At 34.1% G+C, this 23,124-nt stretch overlaps 2 protein-coding genes and 2 long non-coding RNA genes across 8 annotated transcripts in view; 3 read left to right on the top strand and 1 right to left on the bottom strand.

The window, feature by feature from the left end:
• The window catches only part of ccnd2a (cyclin D2, a), a 265,046-nt gene extending 257,293 nt beyond the window's left edge, over nt 1-7,753 (top strand). For 2 of the 4 annotated variants that reach the window (XM_087311228.1, XM_087311227.1), the window contains 2 exons: nt 470-618; nt 4,026-7,753. In XM_087311228.1, the coding sequence (XP_087167354.1) occupies nt 470-618; nt 4,026-4,202 (326 nt within the window). In that variant the 3' untranslated portion in view covers nt 4,203-7,753. 4 annotated transcript variants of the gene reach the window in all.
• Nucleotides 7,754-8,392: 639 nt separating this feature from the next.
• Nucleotides 8,393-15,616, top strand: tigara (TP53 induced glycolysis regulatory phosphatase a). Of its 2 annotated transcripts, none has more exons than XM_087311112.1 (6): nt 8,393-8,596; nt 10,446-10,483; nt 10,594-10,715; nt 11,103-11,199; nt 11,271-11,381; nt 13,957-15,616. In XM_087311112.1, exons 5-6 carry the CDS (start codon nt 11,307-11,309, stop codon nt 14,344-14,346), a joined length of 465 nt encoding a protein of 154 aa, XP_087167238.1. In that variant the 5' UTR covers nt 8,393-8,596; nt 10,446-10,483; nt 10,594-10,715; nt 11,103-11,199; nt 11,271-11,306; the 3' UTR covers nt 14,347-15,616.
• Nucleotides 15,617-16,234: 618 nt separating this feature from the next.
• LOC100537842 (uncharacterized) lies at nt 16,235-21,476 on the bottom strand. Its single transcript, XR_015526408.1, has 4 exons — nt 20,559-21,476; nt 20,234-20,337; nt 17,311-19,003; nt 16,235-17,252 (listed from the first exon to the last, which is right to left on the bottom strand). It is a non-coding gene; the product is annotated as an uncharacterized LOC100537842 (long non-coding RNA).
• Nucleotides 16,585-23,124, top strand: part of LOC103909838 (uncharacterized) — a 29,836-nt gene continuing 23,296 nt past the window's right edge. Inside the window, exon 1 of the long non-coding RNA XR_015526410.2 lies at nt 16,585-16,668. This is a non-coding gene — a long non-coding RNA (uncharacterized LOC103909838). The remainder of the gene's footprint in view (nt 16,669-23,124) is intronic.

Here is a 23,124-nt window from a genome sequence, read left to right as displayed (position 1 = left end):
GAATGACAGTGAGAAAGCTAACAAGGTTATTGGTCTTTGAGATGCACGCCTGTGACCACACGTGGAAAAAGGACCTACAGCAGTGCGCACTGGCAGGGGGACTGTGGCTCTTTATTCCATCCTTTCCGAAGGCTATAGGGCTTTTTTTCAGGGAGCACACGATTTACTTTAGGAGCTGGAAGAAAAGGGGCCGATCTGCAAAGGGTGACTGGAGGAGAGCGATGGGGGTGGGGGTGCTTTTCAGATTCTTTTCAAGCCAAATGAACCCTCATTATCCCGTGCTGCAGTCATTAGCAAAGGACTGTGCACAGACCTAATGGAAAAGGTCTTTATTTATTAGTAGTTCTGATTTCGGATATTTTTATATCCATATCATAATATTTGAGATACTCTGTCAAAGTATTATGGAAAAGTCTGTTTTTAGGAACTTCCCTTGAGTGACTGTAATACCTCGTTTGTTCTTCCACAGATTTCAACTTTGCCATGTACCCTCCATCCATGATTGCAACGGGTAGTGTGGCAGCAGCTATCTGTGGCCTGCAACTCAACAGCACTAACCACTCACTGTGGGGAGACAACCTTACAGAATTGCTTGCCAAGATCACAAATACAGAAGTTGTGAGTATTGCAGCTTTATTGAATTTTCTAATGCAACTTTTTATGAATCCTGTGCATGACAATACCCAGCAGGCCAATGTGCTACATAGATCACCTAACTGTTTGTTTAAAAGTGAGATGATCCTATAGAGGCGCTTTTATCATTTAAACAATCCTTAAAAAGAACATTGTTCAGTTATGATTGCTTACAGCAGTGCTTTTGGTAATCTGTAGGGTGAGTGTTACCTTGCCTGTAGCACTGTGAGAGAAGGCTGTGCATTTTTCCTGTTTGTTCAATGGGCTTAAATCCAGCTCCAATTCAATTTCATATTCAGCCACTGATTTACTGGAAATGAAATGAAATGGGATTGACCCTGACCAAGGGACTGTAAGGAGAATTCATCGAGCTGGAGGAATGTGTAGGGATACTATGGCTTCATGCATACAAATTTACACATACTGCAGAACAGGGTCTTTGGTTACTCATTAAGAAAAAAATAGCCTCAGAAAAGGATATGAATAATTAGGATTAAGAGAATAACCAAGTAAAGCATATTTAAATCCTGCTCTGACCTGAAAAGGTCAACCCTCCTCAAGAGACCCTAGAGTGCATTGCTGCTGGTAAAATGCCTGCTGCCCCAGCATGTGGTGTGTGAAGTCGTGCACCATAGCAGAGGAAAAACAAATAGTCCTCGGCAGCAGTAAAGGTGCTCAGTGTCTAAGAAGTGTGAGGTCCAGGGCAAAAGGAATGAACTGCCTGCTCCATGCAAAACTTGTCACATTGCTGGATGCCAACAAGCCATACCTTTGAAAACATGCTGGTAGGGTGCACTCAACTATATTGCTTGCACTGATTTATACAGCCCAAAGAACACTTAAAGGGATAATTCACCCAACATGAACATTCTGTCATTATTAAAGATGAGTAATTTCACATCAATGATGACTAGCTCATTCACAAACCATATTTAAGTACACTACAAAGGCAGTCTGGGCCATGGTTTATGTGAGCTTTATTAGCGTATACTGCCGATATGATATCAGTTGTTGTTAATTTCAAAGGAAACCACTACTGATGGAATCAAAGATATAGCTATAGCAGTAGACATAACTAGTCTTCACTAACAAGATTGTTGTGTACTAAACTTTTCCTCTGTGTATGAGGACCTTCCAGATTGAGGCATAGGTTGGGAGGTGAGCGGTCAGACAGAGTTTGAAGGAAAGTCAAACTAATGCCAAATGATGCTGCCAGCTTAGCAACCAGGAACCCTGCTGACATTTGTGGTCTCCAGTGCTTGTAGTTTCCAGTAGACATATGATAGGGACAGCCAGCCTCTTCCAGTTGCCCTTGGAATGTGTGTGTAGACTAAGACACACCTGGTGAAGTATACTCTGTGCAGCAGTAAGGTACATACATGCATGCCAAACCAGGAAGGCTGAAAAATTGGCTCAAAGTTTCCACAAATATTCTATGGTCTCTCTAAGAAAGAGGCAAAAGGCAGTAAATATGCATCTGCTACTGGCTGTAAAATTTGTAACTGTATGTACTGTAAATGATGGTCCTTTGGATATTGTAGTCATCCAAGGCCTAACTGTTTTCAGTTCTATCAAATGAGACCTTTAATTATTTGTTTGTGTTGAGACATTACATTTTTGTCCTTGTGTCCATCTTGATACAATTCAAAGCTGTTCAGCTGAAGAAACTAATCAAAAAGAGAGAATAGGCAGTAAAAACTCTTAAAAACTTTTGCATCTTCTAAATTAGGTGAAATGTTAGACACTTTGAGTCTGGCATGCAGAGAATGCTCCTTTGCCTAAAGTCATAATGTCATAAGGACCCTGTTATTTGCAACTGAAATGATATTTGGAACTGAATTGTTGAAAATTATTTAGAGAAGAACTTCAAGGCAATTTTTTGGTACACAGGATCATGTGTTAGGCCCCCTGGCCTCTTGCATTAGGCCTCCGGGACATCTTAATCCCTTTCATTTCTCAATGCTGTGATGGCCTTGCTCTGAACCCGGCAATCCTTGCTTTCACTTCTCAATAAAAACAGACATCATTTTCTGTGTCTTTCCTTTAGGCATCTTCTGCCCAAGATGGCACACGTTCTGGCACGAGTGACATCACAATAACTGCTAGTTTTTCAGGGGGTTCAATCCCCATTTATTAGGTTGTTTGACTTTGACAAATGTAGACATGCTTTGGTGGGATAGAGGGTGTTCTTGATCAAGGTGGGATTGGATTAGGCAGGGACCACCCACTCCATTCTGCATTAAGTGCCACCCTCCTTTGGATCTAATAATTGAGAAGCTCTTCGAGAGCAAGTCCTGGTTTTACCAGTAGTCACACATTGAAGCTATTAACGTTGCTTGAATTAAGCCTTTGAGGCTTGGCATGAGTTTGTAGTGCAGCTATAAAGAGCAGCACACAGGGAAATGTCTTTTAAGAAGTCGGGTCTGGCATTCTTGTGGTCAGACACAGGCAGTTGCTTTACATGTTTAATGATTTTGTTAATTTTCTAGAAGGAATTTATTTTTCATGCCTAATAATGGTTTATCGTGGTGGGAAAAAGACTTCTATAAGGATGGTGGCCATTGTCATCTACAAAAACGCCAATGAATACAAAAAGTTATACTACATTCTTCCTGAATAAATCTTTAAACGCCTGAGATTTCTCATGGTAAATTGCTTCTGTAGGAATTAAGCACTTGCTTAGCCCAGGAGCCATGCATAATATAAGTTACAACTTTGGCCCATCAGCTTTTAATTAGCAGTAAATGTCAAAGGAATGCAGCCTCTCTACAAGCAACACATTCTCCTTGGGCCCTCCCCATGGACCATTCACAGCAAACTTCCCACAGATGCCTGGTGTGCCTCAGTCATACCCACTAAACAAGAGGGAGAACTGTGATCACTGAACATTCACTTAGATTCACTAGAGGGCATCATTGCTCATTTTTGGTGACACTGAAAGCCATTTTAAATATGCCATGTGCTCTTTGGAGCCCCCCAAAGGCATTTGGCATTTTTTTTTAGATCCTATGTATGTACAAAAAGATTTTGATGTTCTTTGTTCTACAGAGCTGCAGAAAGACTCAGGTGGCCTCGTGTGAGATCCCCTTAGGTCATTACATGCTGTTGTGAAAATAAAAGGGTATAATAAAACAAAACAAAACACTGCCTTGTTTTATCCACAGGACATGGATGTAATTAACATAGCGAACTGTGTTACAGATTTAACTGTTCACAGGGTAACTTATCTTGGATGTTTTGGTTGTATTTTGTGGACAAAAAATGGGTGAAAATGTTTATTAAATCTTATGGTTAGACAATTATCCACTACTATCCATTGTGTAAAGTTGAAGCTACTGACATTTGAGTTTTCGGAGTGGCCTTTCATTTAATGTCATGTGTTTGCATTGCAGGATGTGTTAAAGGCATGCCAGGAGCAGATTGAGAGAGTGTTGATGAATAACCTGAGGGAGGGTCGTCGGCAGCAGCAAAAACAGCAACAGCAGGAACAGGGTGGCCAGCGCAGCAAAGCATTTGATGACCAGGACCAGTCCAGCACCCCAACCGATGTACGAGACATCAACTTGTGAGCTTGCTGCAGGAATGCTGTGATCAGTCTTCAAGAAAAAAAAAACCCAACAAAAAACAAAAATAACAAAAAACAAACAACCCCAACAAAAAGTGCTTGCTAGTCTTTGTAGAGTTTTACCTTCATTTTCCAGTACAAAATATTCTCCCGTAAATGAAAATAAAAAACAAAAAAAAACAAAGCTATTTTAGATACGAGAAATAGATATTTTTTAAATGATTTGATACTGATGCAAAAAGCTCTACGGTGCCTCAGACTTAGAAGGGAAGCGTGTAGTATTTTGCAACTCTTTTGATTGTGTAAACATAATAATATGATATTTAATGCAAAAGTGATAGTGTAAAGGGCTTTTCAAATAGAGTCTACTGTATCAGACTGGCTTGAAAGGGTACAAAAAGTGGGGCTATGTTTTTTTTTTCCTGTTTTGTTGTGATTTTTTTTTTTTTTTTGGTTCACGTTGGAATGCCTGAACTTGAACACACAAAGAGGTGCCATGAGTCTGAATGGACGCACCCATTCACTTGGCTGTGTATTAAGAGTGCATTAGGACCAGAAAGAAAGATTTAAAAGGAGGGGTGAGACACAAGTCTTATGCTAAGAATGCAGGGCTCTTTTGCAAGGGTAACAGGGGCTTATGTAACAAAAATAGACTATTATTATTATTTTATTATGATGATTATTATTATTTCTGTTAAACAAGCAAGTTATTGTCTCTCAATGCTAGTTACAGACACTTCAAATAAGCTTTTGTCAAGCTGCTTGTGTGCATGCAATTATGTGTGGTGTATGTTGGCTCGTGTGCAGGCGTGTACAAGTTACTCTGTATCAGGCACTCTTGTGTGAGTAATGTGGGCTTTGTTTAATCATCTGTTTGGTTATAGAGATGGGCTCAGTGGTGGGCACATGGTCAAAGGACTGGACAGGGGATAGCAAATGATTTCACGATTCTCTGACAGCCTCCTGTATCAGTGCCTTATATTAAATGCTTTTATTTACTGGCCTGGAAACTGCTTGAGGGCTGAGCCCAACACAGTGCACAGAACAAGACGAGGCTAGAAAAGGGACGGGTATGTTCCCTCGGATCTTCTAAAGGCAAGAAGATTTGTTTTTAAAATTTGTGGATATGGTCGTCTTTCATGGCAGCCTTCCACTAAATATTACAGTTGTATTGTATACATACAGTTTGTTACGTGATTACGTATTTAGGTTGTGAGTGTGTTGAAGGAGCCTAAGGCTGATTCGTGTTTGGTCCTATCTGGGACTGAGAGATGAGTTTGCAAACGAGTGTTTATTAGCAGTAAAAGAATGTGTAAGAAAGAATGATCGAGGATGAAAATTATGATGAAGGTTGGTTGGTTTGAGATTTGAAGCATGCTGCTTAGATGGAGTTAGTAGGAGGAAAGGAGACCAAAGCAGAAACAACAGCTATGGTTTCCATAAATCACCTGATATTTAAGATCTTTAATCTATTTGTCTGTTTATTTGTTTGTCCTTTAGTTGTTTTGTCTTATGTTTGAATTACAGACCAGTATCTTAACCAGTTTCATACTGCCAGCTCACAAATGGGGAAGGTTAATCCATCAGCTTTAGTTCAGAAAGCCTATTTCCCATGTATAACAAATGGTTATGTTTAAGGAGTCATTTTTTCTTTTTCATTTATTTTTTTTTCTGTTTGGGGCTGGTTTACCATGTTTAGATCATGGCGTGTTTGCTTAATTAAAGCGTTTAAGCATTGGAAACCAACGTATGACAACAACAGCAACAAAATGATGATACAAAAATGAAAAGACCAAAAAACAGACAACAAAAAGACAAAAAAGAAAATTTTTTTGTTCATTTGCACGCTGCAATTTTTCTAAAATTCGAAAAGATCTGCAACTGCACCATTGCAGAAAAAAAAGTTTATATAGTGCCTTGAGTCTGATGTAGGTTTCACCCTGTTTTGCTGAGCTTAAACATAAAGTTCCACTACCGTACCCAGCCATCCAAAATACGCTGCTTCCAAAGGTTGAACTGGCATGGGGTTTGAAAACTTCCGCAAGTCATTACACGGTGGCTTAAAACAGGGTGCATCAGCAGTACAACACGGCTTTCATTTGCTGAATTCTCATAGCTTACCTTAAAAAGGGGCAGTCGAGCTTAAGTATGTGTCCGTCTGTGTATGCGTGTGTGTTTGTTTGCATGTTGTCTGTGGGTAAAGGAGATGTGTATGAGTACTCAATACATTTCTTTTCTCCATAAACAATTATTAGTGATGCTTGAGTTTCACAAGCAACATTTCTTCCATCCTCACACCAAAACCCCCGTCAATTTTATTGTATTAATTTAGTCTGTCTTATTATTTTCCCAGCTCTGCTCTGAAAATTACAGTACTGTTAACAGATTATGTGAGTGGCTATGTGGGTTGAATATGGACCGAAGTTTCGTTCCTTAAGGGGGAAGATACTGTATTCCAAAGTGATGAGAGATGGAAAGGGTGTGAAGACATCAATCAAGTGTCAATATTGTTATTATTATTGTTATTTTCCGCTGCTAAAAAGCTATGATTTTTTTTTTGTTTCATCGTATACATAAAAATAACATTACATACTTGTGATGTCACATCAGTGTGCTGCTATTTTATAAACAATTGTGTTATAATTATTGTACTGCTTACAGAATATTTTGAGAATACAGAAGTAGAGGGTAAAAGAAGAACATGAAATGAGTATTCGACTGGAAATGCTCTTTGTACAGTGTGCTCTTATTAAGGCATGTTTCTTTACCTTTTAATCTTTTTTCCTCCTCTTCTTCTCTGTCACATTCTGTAAGTGTGGTATCTCTATACCTCAGGTTTACTGGACATAAAAGACTTTTCCATTACCTCACACAACTCATAACAGTTTTTTCGGGAACCTGGAAATTACATCACAAAGAAGAGCATATCAAAATGTTGCTTTGTCTGGTGTAGTAAATTCAGTGGAATCTGAATTTCAATGTAAACAAGTAGGCTCCCACATGGACATCAGCAATAGTGGATGGAGGAGATGGCGAATGGTCAACAATGTCTTATGTATTCATTTCATGTCAGGAGATAGACCAGTAAACCTGTAAATAGCAAATAAACATCAACACTGAGAAAAGGCCTCCTCCCTCCACTATAACCACATCATGTACCTCAGTAATGTCTGTTGCACAACCTCCGTTCAGTTAATATCTGCTTTAAAGAGCGCGGTGCTATGTTGGTCCTATGTTATTCTTCCCATTTATTGGAAATTGTGGAGGTGAAAATAACTATCCAACATGTTATAACCTGGTTAAGAATAACTGTGGAGAAAGTGTGAATAATCAGACACAAACCGGATGAAAATGACACAATTCAAAAATGAAACAGACGTTGAACTTTTTTTGTTCAGCAATGTTTCCTGTCATTCAACTCATTAGGGCTTAGCAACTATGTTGGTATTCTTTGGATTTATGTTCACCTCAAATCATTTGTCATTGAGAGCATGAATGAAGTTAAAGGAGAGTACATGCTGTATGCTAAGGTCAATTAAACTTACCATGAAAGAAGCTTAACGTCTCTCTTCTCCTTATTTCAGTCAATAACTGTGGTTAAAGCTGTTACAGTTTCGTCGACTTTCATGTTTTAGGATGCCTCTCTGAGAAATAGCTGTGTGCATTTAAATATATAATGTAGAGCAGCATATCTTTGTGTCGAGTAATGTTGGTGAGATGCAGTCTAAAATAAAAACCGATGAATGACAAACTAAACAATTTCAAAGCCCGCGAATGACTGCGAGGCTTACGTCAGGGAACGAATCATTCCATTGAGTCGAATCTTCTTAGGAGTCGGTTGATCTGGTTCACTGATCAGATGAATGATAGGCTAGGCTACAGCCTGGAGAAATTTGTATTATGAATTTTATCATACCAAGGCAAGAGAGATGGCCTAAACAAATGACAGTTTAATAAACCAAGAAGCGGCGTATGTGAATGATTTTGTTTCAGCGTCAACAAACTAAAGAGCACAAAATTAACCAATTGGTTAAATACAAAATGTATTTAATAAAAAAACTATGATTAACAACGTTAGCTGTATCGGTAAAACTTGAGTACAAGCCTTGAATCTAAAGGATCTCTGAAGTGTTGATTGAACCGTTCAAAAAGAATCAATTTGTAAAATTGAATCGGATCTCAACGCATGCGTACACATTTCCGGCTTGTCAAACACCGGGATAAGAGCTGTCAGAGAGCTGTGACCCAAAATCAGCAACAACTGGCGGCTATTTGAAAACGTAAAAAGGGCTGAAAGCTTGTTATTGACTCCGAGTTCGATATCAACGGTGAAGATATTGTATTATTTTCACGACGCGTCTGCGACATGCTCGCCTTTGGTTTAACAGTAGTCCGACAGTAAGTTCTGTTTTGTTTGCTTTATGAAAGTGATTTGTTCTATTCATAGTTATTTACACTGCACAATTGGTTAAGTAATTGTAAATAAAAGTGATTTGAGCAGTTTAGAAGTTGTTAGTTCTAACGTATGTAAAGCGCTGTATACAGTATAGTAGCCTATAAGTTAACTAAAATCACGCCACAGATTGAGTAACCTAGGTAATGTAATGTAAGTAACATTAGAGCTTCTCTAGAGGCAATAAGGGTTCCTCATATTGTATTTCTCGTGTTGTTGTAGCTTATGCCTAAAGGTCAATACGAATCCATCTTTAGTGAAAGGTCAGAGGTAAACTTACTCAAACGGCAACTTCTACATTCACTATATATGTTAAATAGACAGATAGGCTACATATATTTAAAATATATTATATTTTAACATATATATATATATATATATATATATATATATATATATATATATATATATATATATATATATATATATATATGTGTGTGTGTGTGTGTGTGTGTGTATATATATGTGTATATAAATATATGTATGTATATATATATATATATATATATATATATATATATATATATATATATATATATATATATATACATATATATATATACATATATATATATATACATATATATATATACATATATATATATACATATATATATATATATATATATATATATATATATATATATATATATGTGTGTGTGTGTGTGTGTGTGTGTGTGTGTGTGTGTGTGTGTGTGTATAGATAGATAGACAGATAGATGGATAGTTAGATGGATAAAGATCAATAGTTTAAGAAAACTTGCTTTATCAATTTAACTACACCAAGAAAAAAATGTCCTAATGTCACTAGTTAACATACTCAATGCATTCCATAATTTCTAAAATACCTCAACCAAATGGTAGAGGTATCTACCAAATGGTTGATATGTCGGATTATGGTAAAAGTACTGGACTTAATACATATACTATGAAAAACATGAAAATATGAAGTATAAGACCAATTAATAATAAAAAAAGTCTAAATAATATATTTTTGAATACAAAATCACCTTTTTTTTTAAGTATGCCATAAAATATTTCAAGTCTCATTTAACATTTTTTGAAGGGTGGGGGTTACAATAAAACCAAAATCAAGTGTAGTAGTGCAACAAGATTATGACCTAAATTACAGGACTATTACCTATAAAGCCATTATAAAGCCACTCTCAGAAATAAACGTACATGAGCTGTCACTGGGGTGATACCTTTTGAAAAGGTACACATTTGTACTTGAAGGGTCCATATTTGTTCCTCAAAAGTATATATTAGTACCTACAAATTTTAAGAGGAACACTTATGTTCTTTTTAGGTACTATTATGTACACTTGAGGTATCAATAGGGACCTTTTAGGCACAAATCTTTACAAAAAAAGGTACCATCCCAGTGACAGATCAAGTACCTTTAGTTCTGAGAGTGTAGAGGGGCAGTCAAAAGGTTATTATGATGATAATGATAATAATAATAATAATTGCAAAAAAACAAGGCTCACCCAATTTTTTAAATTTATTATTAAGTTTCTCAACCTCATATTTATTTATACATAATAATAAGCAGCATATAATGTAAATAAAAAAAATCATAAACACCATAATTCATTTCAGTCATTGCTTCTGATGATACATGAAGAAAAATGAATATGTTTGAGAAAAAAGTATTACATATAATCCACAGCCTTGGCAAATGGTCCTCTTTTTATTCAACAACAAAGGTGTGCTGGCTTGCAGTGTATAATGAAGGGTAATGAAGTGTGTAATAAAGCTTTTATTGATTACTTGTGATGTGTTTTTTGCCAGTGGTGAGACGCAGTGCAACAAAGATGGCCTTTTACAAGGTAATTGTTTAAAGAGAAAATTAAAACATATGTTATCTCTACGCATTGAGGTTTATTATTAGCCTATTTAAATTTCCACATTGTGACCACATCTATCATTTCAACTTTAGGTCAGAAAATAGACTCTCTGCTTTCTGACATTGGCATACAGCAGTCTGAGGCTGCTGGACAATACCTCAGGGATGTGAAATTTACAAATGTGTTTGTCAGCAACATGAAACGTGCCAAGCAGGTAAACAGAAACACACCAGTAACTAAAACATTCAATCTGTTTACCAGTAGAGGGAGATGTTTCTCTACAAATCAAACAACCACTTTTTAGGTTATTCTGTTCAGAAATAAGATGGTAATGCTGAAAAAGCTTGATTAAGTATTTAATAAGTGAGTATTGATAAGAATATCAAATAAGATAAAGATACTATCTTTCCACATGATTTGCATCAGACAATTTCTATATATTGCAATGTAGTTATAAGGTTGCACATGCCCACTGAATTTATAATCATAATGTTTCTTGAAAAAGCGATAATTTCTTTTGTGTCTATTTGTTTACAATGTGTATTTGTTGGGACCTTTAAACTTATATCAATATATTAATATTATAATCATATATGAATAGTCATGTCTTTAAAATACAGACTGCTGAGATCATTGTAAGAAACAACAGAACCTGCCATGACTTAGAACTGGTAGCAGATCCATCACTTATAGAAAGGGTAAGTACTGCCTGATAAAATAAGAAAAAATGTCTACACTTTTTCATATTACACAAGTTTTTTTTCTCCAGAGTTTTGGCATAGCTGAGGGAGGTCGAGTTATAGATATGAAAAACATGGCTAAAGCAGCAGGACAGCCTTTACCAGAGTTCACTCCACCCGAGGGAGAGACCATGGAACAGGTAAAATGAACTGGGTGTCATTAAAATATTACATGCATTTGGTTTTTTTAAATGTTTTGATTTTTTTTTTCTAATTGTCATCAATTACTAAAATGTTTTTAGTGTCCAATGCTCCATGTTTTCTGGAAATGTGAATGAAGTTGAACAAAAAAGGAGATATTTTGAAAAAAGCTGGTAGCTGGGACTCACCAACTTCCATAGTAGAAAAAAAACTGGAAGTCAATGGGTACAGCATTTTTCAAAATAACTTTTTTGTGTTGAACAGACCATTCATTCATTCATTTTGTCGGCTTAGTCCCTTTATTAATCTGTGGTTGCCACAGCGGAATGAACCGCCAACTTATCCAGCAAGTTTTTACGCAGCGGATGCCCTTTCAGCCGCAACCCATCTCTGGGAAACATCCACACACACATTCACACACACCCTACGGACAATTTAGCCTACCCAATTCACCTGTACCGCATGTCTTTGGACTGTGGGGGAAACCAGAGCACCCGGAGGAAACCCACGCAAAGGCAGGGAGAACATGCAAACTCCACACAGAAACGCCTACTGAGCCGAGGTTCAAACCAGCGACCTTCTTGCTATGAGGTGACAGCACTACCTACTGCGCCACTGCCTCGCCCTTGAGCAGACCAAAGAAACTCAAATAAGTTTGGAATGAGTGAAGGATGAGTACATTTTCATTTTTTGGGTGAAACTGTGCCTTTAAGGTTCTAGTTGTTAACATTGGTTTTCTATATTAGTTAATGTGAACTAGTGATAAAGTTAATCTTAGTAATGATGTTAATCTTGGTTATTTGAGCATTTATACTATTAATAACAAATTGTGCATCTGTTAATAACTTTTAGCTTACACGAACTAGCAGCAAGTAGTTTACTAACATTAAAAAAAGATTTTTAAAAAAAGTACTGTAACAAATGCTCTTTTGTTAGTTCATGTTAGTTAACTAAAAGTAACTAATGAAATATTGTTGTAAAGTGTCATGTTTAAGCCCACAAGCAGGAGTGTTGTTTTTCAGCACAACCCTACAATGTGATATTCATACACAAACGTTTTATATATTTCATAACTTTCATTTAAATGACAATTTGATTTTTTTTTTCACCAGTTAATTGTTTCAAACAAAGCAGAACCAGAACATTTGTACAACCCAGTGCAACACTGCACTGAGTTAATTTGTATTTGAATTATTTAAATGAGTCCAAGATTCAGTCATGCAATCATAAAAATGTGTTTAGTTCAACACAATCTCACTGCAGTTTGTAACTTTTTGATTTAGAGGCTTACTCATATCAATTTGCATGATTTCATTCATACATTTTAGGATGATTTGCTCATCCCACAGTGAGGGATTGGCTTAGCGGTGGAGTTTGGAGCCTGCCTCCTTTTAAAAATAATTAGATTTACATTTACATTATTTTTTTTCCATTTTACAATACATTTACATTTTAATAAAATTGGCCATTTTTCGGACAATACTTAAAATAGTTGCGTTTCCTCTTGAGATCGGACTGGGCTAGTCATGTTACTCTAACAACATGGTGATTGAACATAGTATGTCCATACTACATACTCTATGTCAGGGTGCAAATTAATTTATGCTTGATATTGATCAAAGACATTAAAGCAAGATTTATGGGGGGTCAGCCCTTTAATACTGATAAATAGTTCACTGCTTTTTAAATAATAATGTTATTTATTAAAATAATAATATAAGTATACATTTGACCTCCCGTATATTTGTGAATATACATAACCACACCAATTACTTTGTGCCAGAAAAAAATTCATATAACAATCTGAAACTGGCAGATCCAGAGCACCAGACATAGTAAGTATTCACAAGACTGTTTTGTCATAAAATATGCATTTGTATGTACAAATAGCCTGAAAGTAAAGTCAAATTAGATGCATAGTTTGATGCCTTTTCCCAGAGATGGGTTGCGGCTGGAAGGGCATCCACTGCGTAAAAAACTTGCTGGATAAGTTGGCGGTTCATTCCGCTGTGGCGACCCCAGATTAATAAAGGGACTAAGCCGACAAGAAAATGAAGTTTGATGCCTGAAATAGCTAATCAGAGGATACTTTACATCAGAATACACTAAATATCCATCAAAACACTGCAAAGTTAAATGTTTTATTAATAAATTAGATGTAATTTAAATAAATACATAAATGACTGAAGCATGTATTACACAAACTAACATTACCGAACTAACATACTAACGTTACCCCTCCACCAACCCTAATCGTCAATGTATAATTTTCACACTGCTTTATAAACATTTCTTTAAAATGGGTGCATTATAAATTTGAGAATGCAATTTCGGATGTAGACGAAAAGTTGCATTGTTTCTAAATAAATCACTCACTTTGAACAAATCAATTGAATGAATGATTCAGTGAATCGCTTGTTAAAACAAGGACTTGCTGCCACCTACTGGCAGTTTTAGTGTCATATTTTTATCCACAACAGACATAAACTAACACGCTGATCAATAATGATAAGTGAACAGTTATTTGGTAAGTTATAATTGCACACCACTAATAGAAAGGCCACATTTTTCCAGGTGAAGTTGCGAATTAAGGATTTTCTGAAGGCCATGTACCAGCGAATAGCAAATGACCATCAAGACAAAGTACAAGATGGAGGAACATCCTCAGCAGACGAAAGCACCGAGGCTCCAGCAGGACTGGCTAATGATGGAGTCTCTAGTGTGCCTGTACATGCACTGGTGGTCGGTCATGGGGCTTATATGAGCATAGCCATGCGCTATTTTTTTGAGGACCTGAAATGCCCAGTGCCTCGTGGTTTAGATCCAGCTCAACAGTTTTCCATCTGCCCGAACACTGGAATGTGCCGATTTATTATCACTTTGAAATGTAGCAGTGTGGATATTGCACTTTCTGACATCAAATGTGTGTTCATCAACAGAAGAGACCACTTCAAGACTAATTAGCATGTAAAAGGAAATGTAAAGTAAAGAGACAAAATGTGTACTGTACGTCTTATGCAAAAGATTGTCATACTGAAGCACTTTTCCTGAGATAAAACTTAAAACATTTTTGAGAATCAACATTTACAGAAATAAGATCAATCTGAATTTACAATATGTATAATCATTTGAAAATACATTTTACTGTACACTTGTAATGACTGAAATATTTAATGTGTGATGACCAATTAGACAATAGATGGGAAGACTCTTTCCTGAGGGCCTGGTGTCCTGCAGAGTTTTGCTCCAACATAAATCAATCACACATGCTAATCTGGGGTAGGCCTGTAGCCAGGGGGTGGTTCAGATGGTTCGGTAAGACCCACCCTCGCTGACAAAGGTCCAGAATTTGTACCATACATTAACTAATTTTTCCTATTTTGACTGCTATGTTATAATGGTAAAAATAACCCATCGAAAAAGGCTTTAAGACCAAGCAAATTTCTCTGTTGGATTTCACTTCGGTGTGACTTCTGCTAACCAGTTTTGTCCAATGCTAACAAATATTTTCGTGCATCCAACATTCTGTGCAAGACAACATACAATCTGACGTAAGAGAAATCTTTCGCTACTGTATTTTTTAAAATAGAGAAAAGTAGCTTTACAACTTTATAATTAACTTTTATTCTAAATCTTGGACCTTATTCTTAAAAAGAAAATTTACTAAAAATAAATATGTGAAGCACCAAAAGCGGCCCATATTAAAAATGATTTGAATATTATTTTGGCTAAAATAGTCAAATGATATGATGACCATCTGACAAGCTAATTCAGAATAAAACTCAACTGTCACTAAAATGCAGTATTTAAATTTCATAATTAAATAGAAAATGAGGCGTATAATTGCAACAAGGTCCACTTTTGATAAATAGGACCAGCCCTTTCACCAGGCTGGCTACAGGCCTGGGGTCTTTAAGATCGCAAGAAAGCTATAGGCCGGTGTGTTTGATTAGGGTTGGATCTAAACTCTGCAGGACACTAGTCCTTCAGGACCAAGTTTGTCCATCCCTGATTTAGACAGTATTGAGTCTTAGTAAATATTAAAATGTTTAAGTATGCTACTATCTGAGTAAGTTATTGATTTCATTTCATTCATACATGAATGCTTTAAAAGTGCAAATGATAACTAAATAAATGTATATGTCATATTTTGGACAGTTTTTATTACATTTATTTTAGTTGTATTTAAAATCAATAATTCAAAAATAAATACTTTTCTTCTTGACAAATGAAATTGGTTTTAAAATTATTTATATTTTTTAATTTCTTTTTGAATAAAAAAACGTGTCAGGGGTGTTAGTCAGGTTTATTCCTGTTTTGATCTTGTTTTTAATAACCTGTCAAAAAAACATTACTGAACTCTAAACCAAATCCATTTGTTTTTGATATTTGCATAATAGTTGCAGAGTGTCCTGACATGTACTTCAACAGCACGGAACAGTCAGTATGAAAGATATTTCAGTAGTACTTTGACCTTATTTCAGGGTAAATTTTCAATTCATTTTTCAATAAACCAATATACTCAAACTGTCTTTAGATGTCTTTGAATGAAATAATGCATGCAATGTTGGTAGTACACAATATGCTGCTTTTAAAAGTACATCATTGCTATAACAATCAAACAAACAAAAAACAGCAACAACAAATAAAGAAGTCAAACTCATAACAATGCTAATCAAAATTGACAGTTTCATCCTTATCAACCATTAATTTAATCATGCCATTTTTAATTGTTTTCGCATAAGGTGCGGAAATATTTTGAGAAACTGCATGCACAAGATTTTTAAAATTAAAAAATATCTTCATACCTCATAGGCCTATATAACATTAGCAAGAAAAGAAACAAAGAAAACAGTTTCCAATAATTTTATTGTTTGATGCAAGTTAAAATACATTTAAACCAATTAGATTTTTTTTTACTAAAACACTCAATTTACGTTTAATGCACATTTCACACATAGATGTTTGACCTTTGAGGTGATATTTATATAAAAATGAATATGTGTAAAGTAATAATTTTAACAACATATTTTGCTACAATGTGATCACATATTGTTTGATGTACGAACATCTAATGTTTCCGAATTTATTCCGACTTAATATGAAAATCCAAACGTGTCTTGGTATATTTTGAAAAACAAAATTATCATACAATTCCCTATTGATCAACAAATTGTTGGTAGTGAAGGCGAGTCCTGCGCCATTCGACGTCACGTGTTGGCTAGAAAGCATGGAGGACGACCAAAGGATTTGCAGCAAGATAAATACCCGAATGAAAATTAGAAGGTATGTTGAAAGAAACATCACAGCATCAAATACATGACTATTCATGGAATCCGAATCAGTATTTCAACCCAGAAGAGATAAAATTGCTTGTAAATATCACGGCAGTCACGCAAACGTTTACCTCAAAGCACAATTCTGTATTAAAAAAACGTAGGCCTACTGTTGGCCAGTAAAAAATGTATTTGGAGAGACACATTTTGCGCTGTATCACGTTTATTATGTTTTTTACATAAATTTGTGTTACAGAATCAAGTTTAAGTAGGCTTTCTTCAAAACAATTTATTTCTGTTTGCCACGTTTTAAATGTTTGTAACAGTCATTTGGAGTAGAAGCATACTTGAATTTGGGGGTGGGGGGGGGAGGGTTGGTATATATCTAATTATCTTCCAAGACTTCCATATAGCCCCTTTTAAGACAGCATTAAATATAATAAATAAAAATGTTTCAAAACTTAAAAAATAAATAATTAGCATAGGTGGCCAGCACCATGTCATACGCTGTTTCTCTGGATTTACCTTTAAGGGGTTTTTACTAAAACTTTCTGTAAAACATTGTTGACTTTTCCTCTAAATTAAAAAGCTTGTGTATATATATATATATATATATATATATATATATATATATATATATATATATATATATATATATATAATAAAATCAGATTATATTAATTTTTGAAATGACACAAAATGAATGTTATAAACTCCAGAAAGGTTAAATCAATATTTTGTTGAGTAACCCTGATTTCTCAATAAAATGATAAATAATCGTTATTAATGTTATTCTAAATAATTGTAATTTTCTGGGGAAAATAAACATTTAAAACAGTCTAAATACAATGTTTTATATATATGTTGTGAAGAAATGTTATCAGATATTTATAGAATAAAAAATAAATAAAAAAACATTCTAAATAAATCCAGTAGATTCAGAGAAAGGAATTTAGAAAATAGAATTTCCAAGTGGTTAATTTTTCCATAGGTGTGTTGAAAATATAATAGGTGGTCTGTACTTGCAACACTGAAATGATATGAACTGATTACATAAGTTGCAAACAAAGACTGCATAATTCTGAGTATTACGTGACCTACATCAGTTAATCAGGAAAAGACACTCGCACGGTTCTTATGAAAGCTGCGATATATTGCCACAGCATTGCAAGGTAGTTTAAATTTTAACTGACTTAACAAGGTGAAAGGACTGACAAGCAGTGACCTAAACCTACTGAGCTGAAAAAGCAAGTTTCTTATTTTTATAAATTTGTTTCACAGAAGCAAATATTGATTTGGCATTTCTTACAAAATCATATATATTATAGTTAGAAATTTTGCCATCAAATTCGACAATCCACTCACATCTCTTTTAGCAAGCAACCAAAACTGCAGGAGCTGCTAATGAGTTAGCCAAAACTAAAACGGATATACAAAAAAATAAGTCACTTACACTATAACTTGTAATGTTGGTCGCAGGTCCTGTGCTAACTGCAGTATAATATGGCATCTGTAATTACCGTAAGTGTTTTGCCATGGAAATTTAATGCATCTTCAGTGTACTCTAAGCATCTATCATCATTAAATGTCTCCATTCTTCATATGTAATATTTTATAAATTGAATGCCATTTTTGGACGGTGCAATTGTGTTTTTTTCTCCATTTGCTTTCAAATAATTTTAAAGTTAGGGGAGTTTTTTAGGATTTTTTCAGTATGTTTGGTCATTAGGTGACTGAATTACCAGGTTACCAAACTAATATGCTACGATTTTAAAGTTAGGATCTTTTTTTAATACATCCCCTGGATTGTGCCATATATATGCAATAATTTCTTGGAACCATTTGGTTTCTTGACATTGCACTATCAGTGTATGCTTTTACATATCCTCCAAAAAGTGGAAGCTTCCCAAGTAGATGTGTTTCCTTAAGTTTAAGAACTTTTTAAGAGCTCAGGAATTTGTTCAGAATGGATCAATCGGTGCGACTTGCTTGTATTTCTTCTCTTTTTGTAAGTTTGGACTGACTGGGCTCTTGGAGAGCAGTACATGTAAAGGGTCATCGCAGGAAGTGATGGTCTCTCTAGAAACATTACTGGTGCGCTCACGCTCGTGCTCTTTATTCTGTCTTTGATAATTCGTGGTCCTTGACTTTGGATTCTCGAATCCCAAAGGATCAGTCGGGTCAAAATGCTGGCTTCTTCTAAGCCTGAGATGAGAATTATGGTTGTTTAAATGCAGAGGAGGAGGTGGTAATTCTTTGGTTTTTGCATCATTCCTCCATGAACACAAAGCATGTCGGGAAATCTTTCTTTGAATTGTTTTAAAGCAGTCCTTGGTGTTGTCAACCTGAGGATAATAACACACATTAAAATGTACTATTTGTTTAGGATTGTTGGAACAGAATTGTTTATTTGAAACATATCTTTATGGTAAGTTCGGTCCCACTTTATATTAAGTGGCCTTAACTAATATGTACTTATACAGGAATTAATAGTTTGTTGCAATGTACTTATTGGGTAAATACATGTATTTACTGTGTACTTATGCTTGATTAAATACATGTATGTAATTATATCTGTAATTAACTTTTGTAGTTACATTTGTAAATACACTGTTGACCATCCCTTACACCTTAACCTACCCATACCACCAAACCTGTCCATAACCCAACCTCTATCCCAACTCAAAAGTATTTATTTTTTGATGTAAGTACATAGTAGTTAAGGACACTTAACATAAAGTGGGACCGTAAGTTCTACTAAATTTAATGCATTTGTACTGAATAAGTGTTCATATGTGTTTATTTAAAAAAACAGACCACACATTTTTAATTTTAAATTCACTGTTAAAAGTATTGGGTTCCACACAATCAATTTCTCTTGGGGCAACATGAAATAATTAGATTAGCATATTAGTTTTTACAAATGTAAGTAGATTGAACATACAACAATCAAGCTGTCCCAAAAACAACTCAAGAATTGTGTTGTTTCAGCTCATTTTAAATACATAGTTTGAACTAACAAATGCCATTTTTGAGCGTTGCAAGTACAAGTAATTTGTTTTTATTTCTTAAATTATTTTTAGCAACTTTTTTAAGAGGGGAAAAAAGTTTTTAAAAGTAATTTGTTTCATTCTGAAAGTTGTTTGACAGTTCTTCAAATTTTAAATAAAAACGGTTGAATCATAATTTCAGATACACTGAAAAAAATGCATTCTGCAAAATTGTTGCAAACAATTTATATGGGTTGAATTTAAACAAACAAATTAAATTTAGTAATGTCCAACTTAAGTTGTTTGTTTAAATTCAGCTTAAATAAATAGTTTGAACACTTGTAATTGTAAACACTTTAAAATATAGTAAATCCAAGGAATATTTTTTAATATATATTTTTAGTATGTCTTTACATTAATTCTTAGAACCATTACCAATATACTGACATAAAAATGGTTTTGATATTAATATTTGTTTAAAGAACCCTGATTTGTCAATTACAATAAATTAGAAATTTGTTGAAAAAGAAAAATTAGGTAATTATAACAATGCTTGTAAAACAGTAAAAACAGGTCCATACTTACAAAAATATATGGCTTCTTGGTTGTATCCAAGCACATTATAATATGTCTTTTAATATCAAGTAGTGAGAAGCAGTCTTTGTTTCTTTTCTTTAGTAAAACAGCTCCTTTATAAAATAAAAAGCATCAGTTTTATCATTAAAATGATAACATATTACTATAAGGTCCAAACTCTAGTTTTTTTCATGACTTTAGGAAATGTTATAATAAATAATTGGGATTAATGATTAATAATGTTTTTCAATTTTCATGTTAGCAGTGGAAACTCTATTGTAAATAATTACCATAAAAGACACTGTCAAAATATGTGAGAAAAATCACAACTTACCATTTGACTCTCGATAAATGGCATTTCCTATACCATTAATTAATTTAGTCATCATAAATAATCCATAGCTGCTGATCTTGTCTTCCACATTTTCTCTTGTTAAATCAGATTGGACCATTTCCTTTTGTATAGGATGACAGGTTATTAGTTTGCAGATGCTCAGAGCAATCAGACAGAAAAGATGAATGGTGTTCATGATCAGACCGGATCAAGCAGGTGCTCAGCAAACAGCGAGGCATTTCACTACTCTTTATATAACTGAGGGGAAGTTGGTTCAAAGGTCATGTTTGCGGACCAAGAACTTTACTGTTGATCGGATACAACTTGTAACCATTCAGTTTTTCTGTGCAGGGCTGTAAACAACTTAAATGAGGCAAGTAGGTTAATTACCTACTGGCCCCCAACCAGCAGATTTGTGTTGATCATGTTTATAATACAGTTGAAGTCAGAATTATTAGCCCCCCTGAATTATTTCTGTTTCTGTTTAATGGAGAGAAGATTTTTTTCCAAAACATTTATAAACTTAGTAGTTTTATTAACTCATTTCTAATAAATGAATAATTTTATCTTTGTCATGATGACAGTAAATAATATTTTACTAGATATTTTTCAAGACACCTCTCAAAGCTTACAGCTTAAAGTGACATTTAGAAGCGTAACTAGTTTATTTAGGTTAACTAGGCAGCTTAGGGTAATTAGGCAAGTTATTTTATACCAATGGTTTGTTCGGTAGACTATCGAAAAAAAATATATATAGCTTAAAGAGGCAAATAATTTTGACCTTAAAATGATTTTTAAAAAATTAAAAACTGCTTTTATTATGGCCAAAATAAAACAAATAAGATTTTCTCCAAAAGAAAAAAATATTGCCAGACGTACTGAGAAAATTTCCTTGCTCTGTTTAACAGCATTTGAGAAATATTTAAAAAAAGAAGAAAAAAATATTCAAAGGGGTGTTAATAATTCTTATTTCAACTGTACACCTAAATTGAATGTTTCTCATTATAATGTGATCTTTTCAGAAGACTTTAAATGAGAGACCGAAATCTCTCTTATAAAATTAATAAAGATCTTCAACAATTAAGGAATTTCTGTTAGTAAAAGGGCACAGGATTTTCGTAAGGGCTGATTAACATCAAAATATAATTCCGTGGATAAACATGCATGTAAAAGAAAATGATCATTTTACATCAAAATTAAGTTTTAAATTAGAATCTTAAGGATTTTGACCACAAGATGAGGCTCTAACCTAACTAATACAGACACAATCCATCTGCTTGTCAAGTGTGGCGTCAAGTGTAAAGCTCTAACAAACTGTATGGAGAGACTCATAAAATAGTTCTAATAAACACTTACAAAAATGATATAATACTTTCGAAAATCATGATCGCAATATATTATCCTTGCCTAATATACAGTTTCAGTTTAGTTTCAGTTTCCTTTATTTTTGCCATCCAAAACATCACAATAAAATTGCAATACAGAACGAAATTACGGTGCATCAGACCCAACAAGAACATAAAAAAGCATCCCTATAATAACACTATAAAATCCTAACATAATAAATAAGCTTTTATAGTTTAATAAATATATAAAAATATAGTTATATAAAATAAAACCCAATTTAAAAAATCTCTGAAGAGAACAACTTAATTCTTAAATAACCATTTCACCATTTGTTATAATAGTTGTAATATTAACAAATTATGCTAGTTTAACTATTTATGGATTTATTATTTCTCACTAGATATCAATAGTGTTTAAGAAATGGTATTATTCAAAAGTCTTATAATGACGATAAAAACTATCATGAAACCGCACTGATTTGCTCCTCATGCTTCTGAAATGCCTTCCTGAGGGCATGAGCATGAGCAGGCTTTCACCAGGGTGGGTTGTAGTAGGGCTGCTCGATTATGGAAAAATCATAATCACGTTTATTTTGGTCATAATTGTATTATTATTCATTATTCAAAACGATTATCAGTTGAAGTCAACATTATTCCCCCTCCTGTGAATTTATTTTAATAAATATTTCCCAAATGATGTTTTACAGAATTAGGAATTTTTCGCAGTATTTCTTGTTTGCTTTATTTGGGCTAAAATAAAAGCAGGTTTAAATATTTTGAAACCTATTTTAAGGTCAATATTATTAGCTCTCTTAAACAATATATATATATATATATATATATATATATATATATATATATATATATATATATATATATATATATATATATATATATTTTTTTTTTATTGTCTACAGAAGAAACTACTGTTATACAATGACTTGCCTAATTACCCTGATTAAGCCTGTGAATTGCACTTTTATCTGAATACTATCCTGAACAATATATAGTAAAATATTATTTACTTTCATCATAGCAAAGATAAAATAAATCAGTTATTAGAAATGAGTTATTAAATCTATTATGTTTAAAAATGTACATTGCACAGAAATCTGGGGAAACGGGAGGCTCATAATTCAGGAGTGCTAATAATTCTGATTTCAACTGTATAGTTATTTTCCTTCCTGTAAATAAGGGAAATAAATACAATAAAATAAAAA

This window comes from Danio rerio, chromosome 25, assembly GCF_052040795.2.
Source record: "Danio rerio strain M-AB ecotype USA chromosome 25, GRCz13ab, whole genome shotgun sequence".
In the NCBI taxonomy this organism is placed as follows: Eukaryota; Metazoa; Chordata; class Actinopteri; order Cypriniformes; family Danionidae; genus Danio; species Danio rerio.
This window is presented reverse-complemented; position numbering and strand designations above follow the sequence as displayed.

What these genes read in the sequence shown, in the direction of transcription:
- tigara (XM_087311112.1), top strand. Translation starts at nt 11,307, where the DNA reads ATGAAAAACATGGCTAAAGCAGCAGGACAGCCTTTACCAGAGTTCACT. An exon ending in AGGGAGAGACCATGGAACAG is followed by an intron (nt 11,382 to 13,956) that starts GTAAAATGAACT and finishes ACATTTTTCCAG; the next exon opens with GTGAAGTTGCGAATTAAGGA.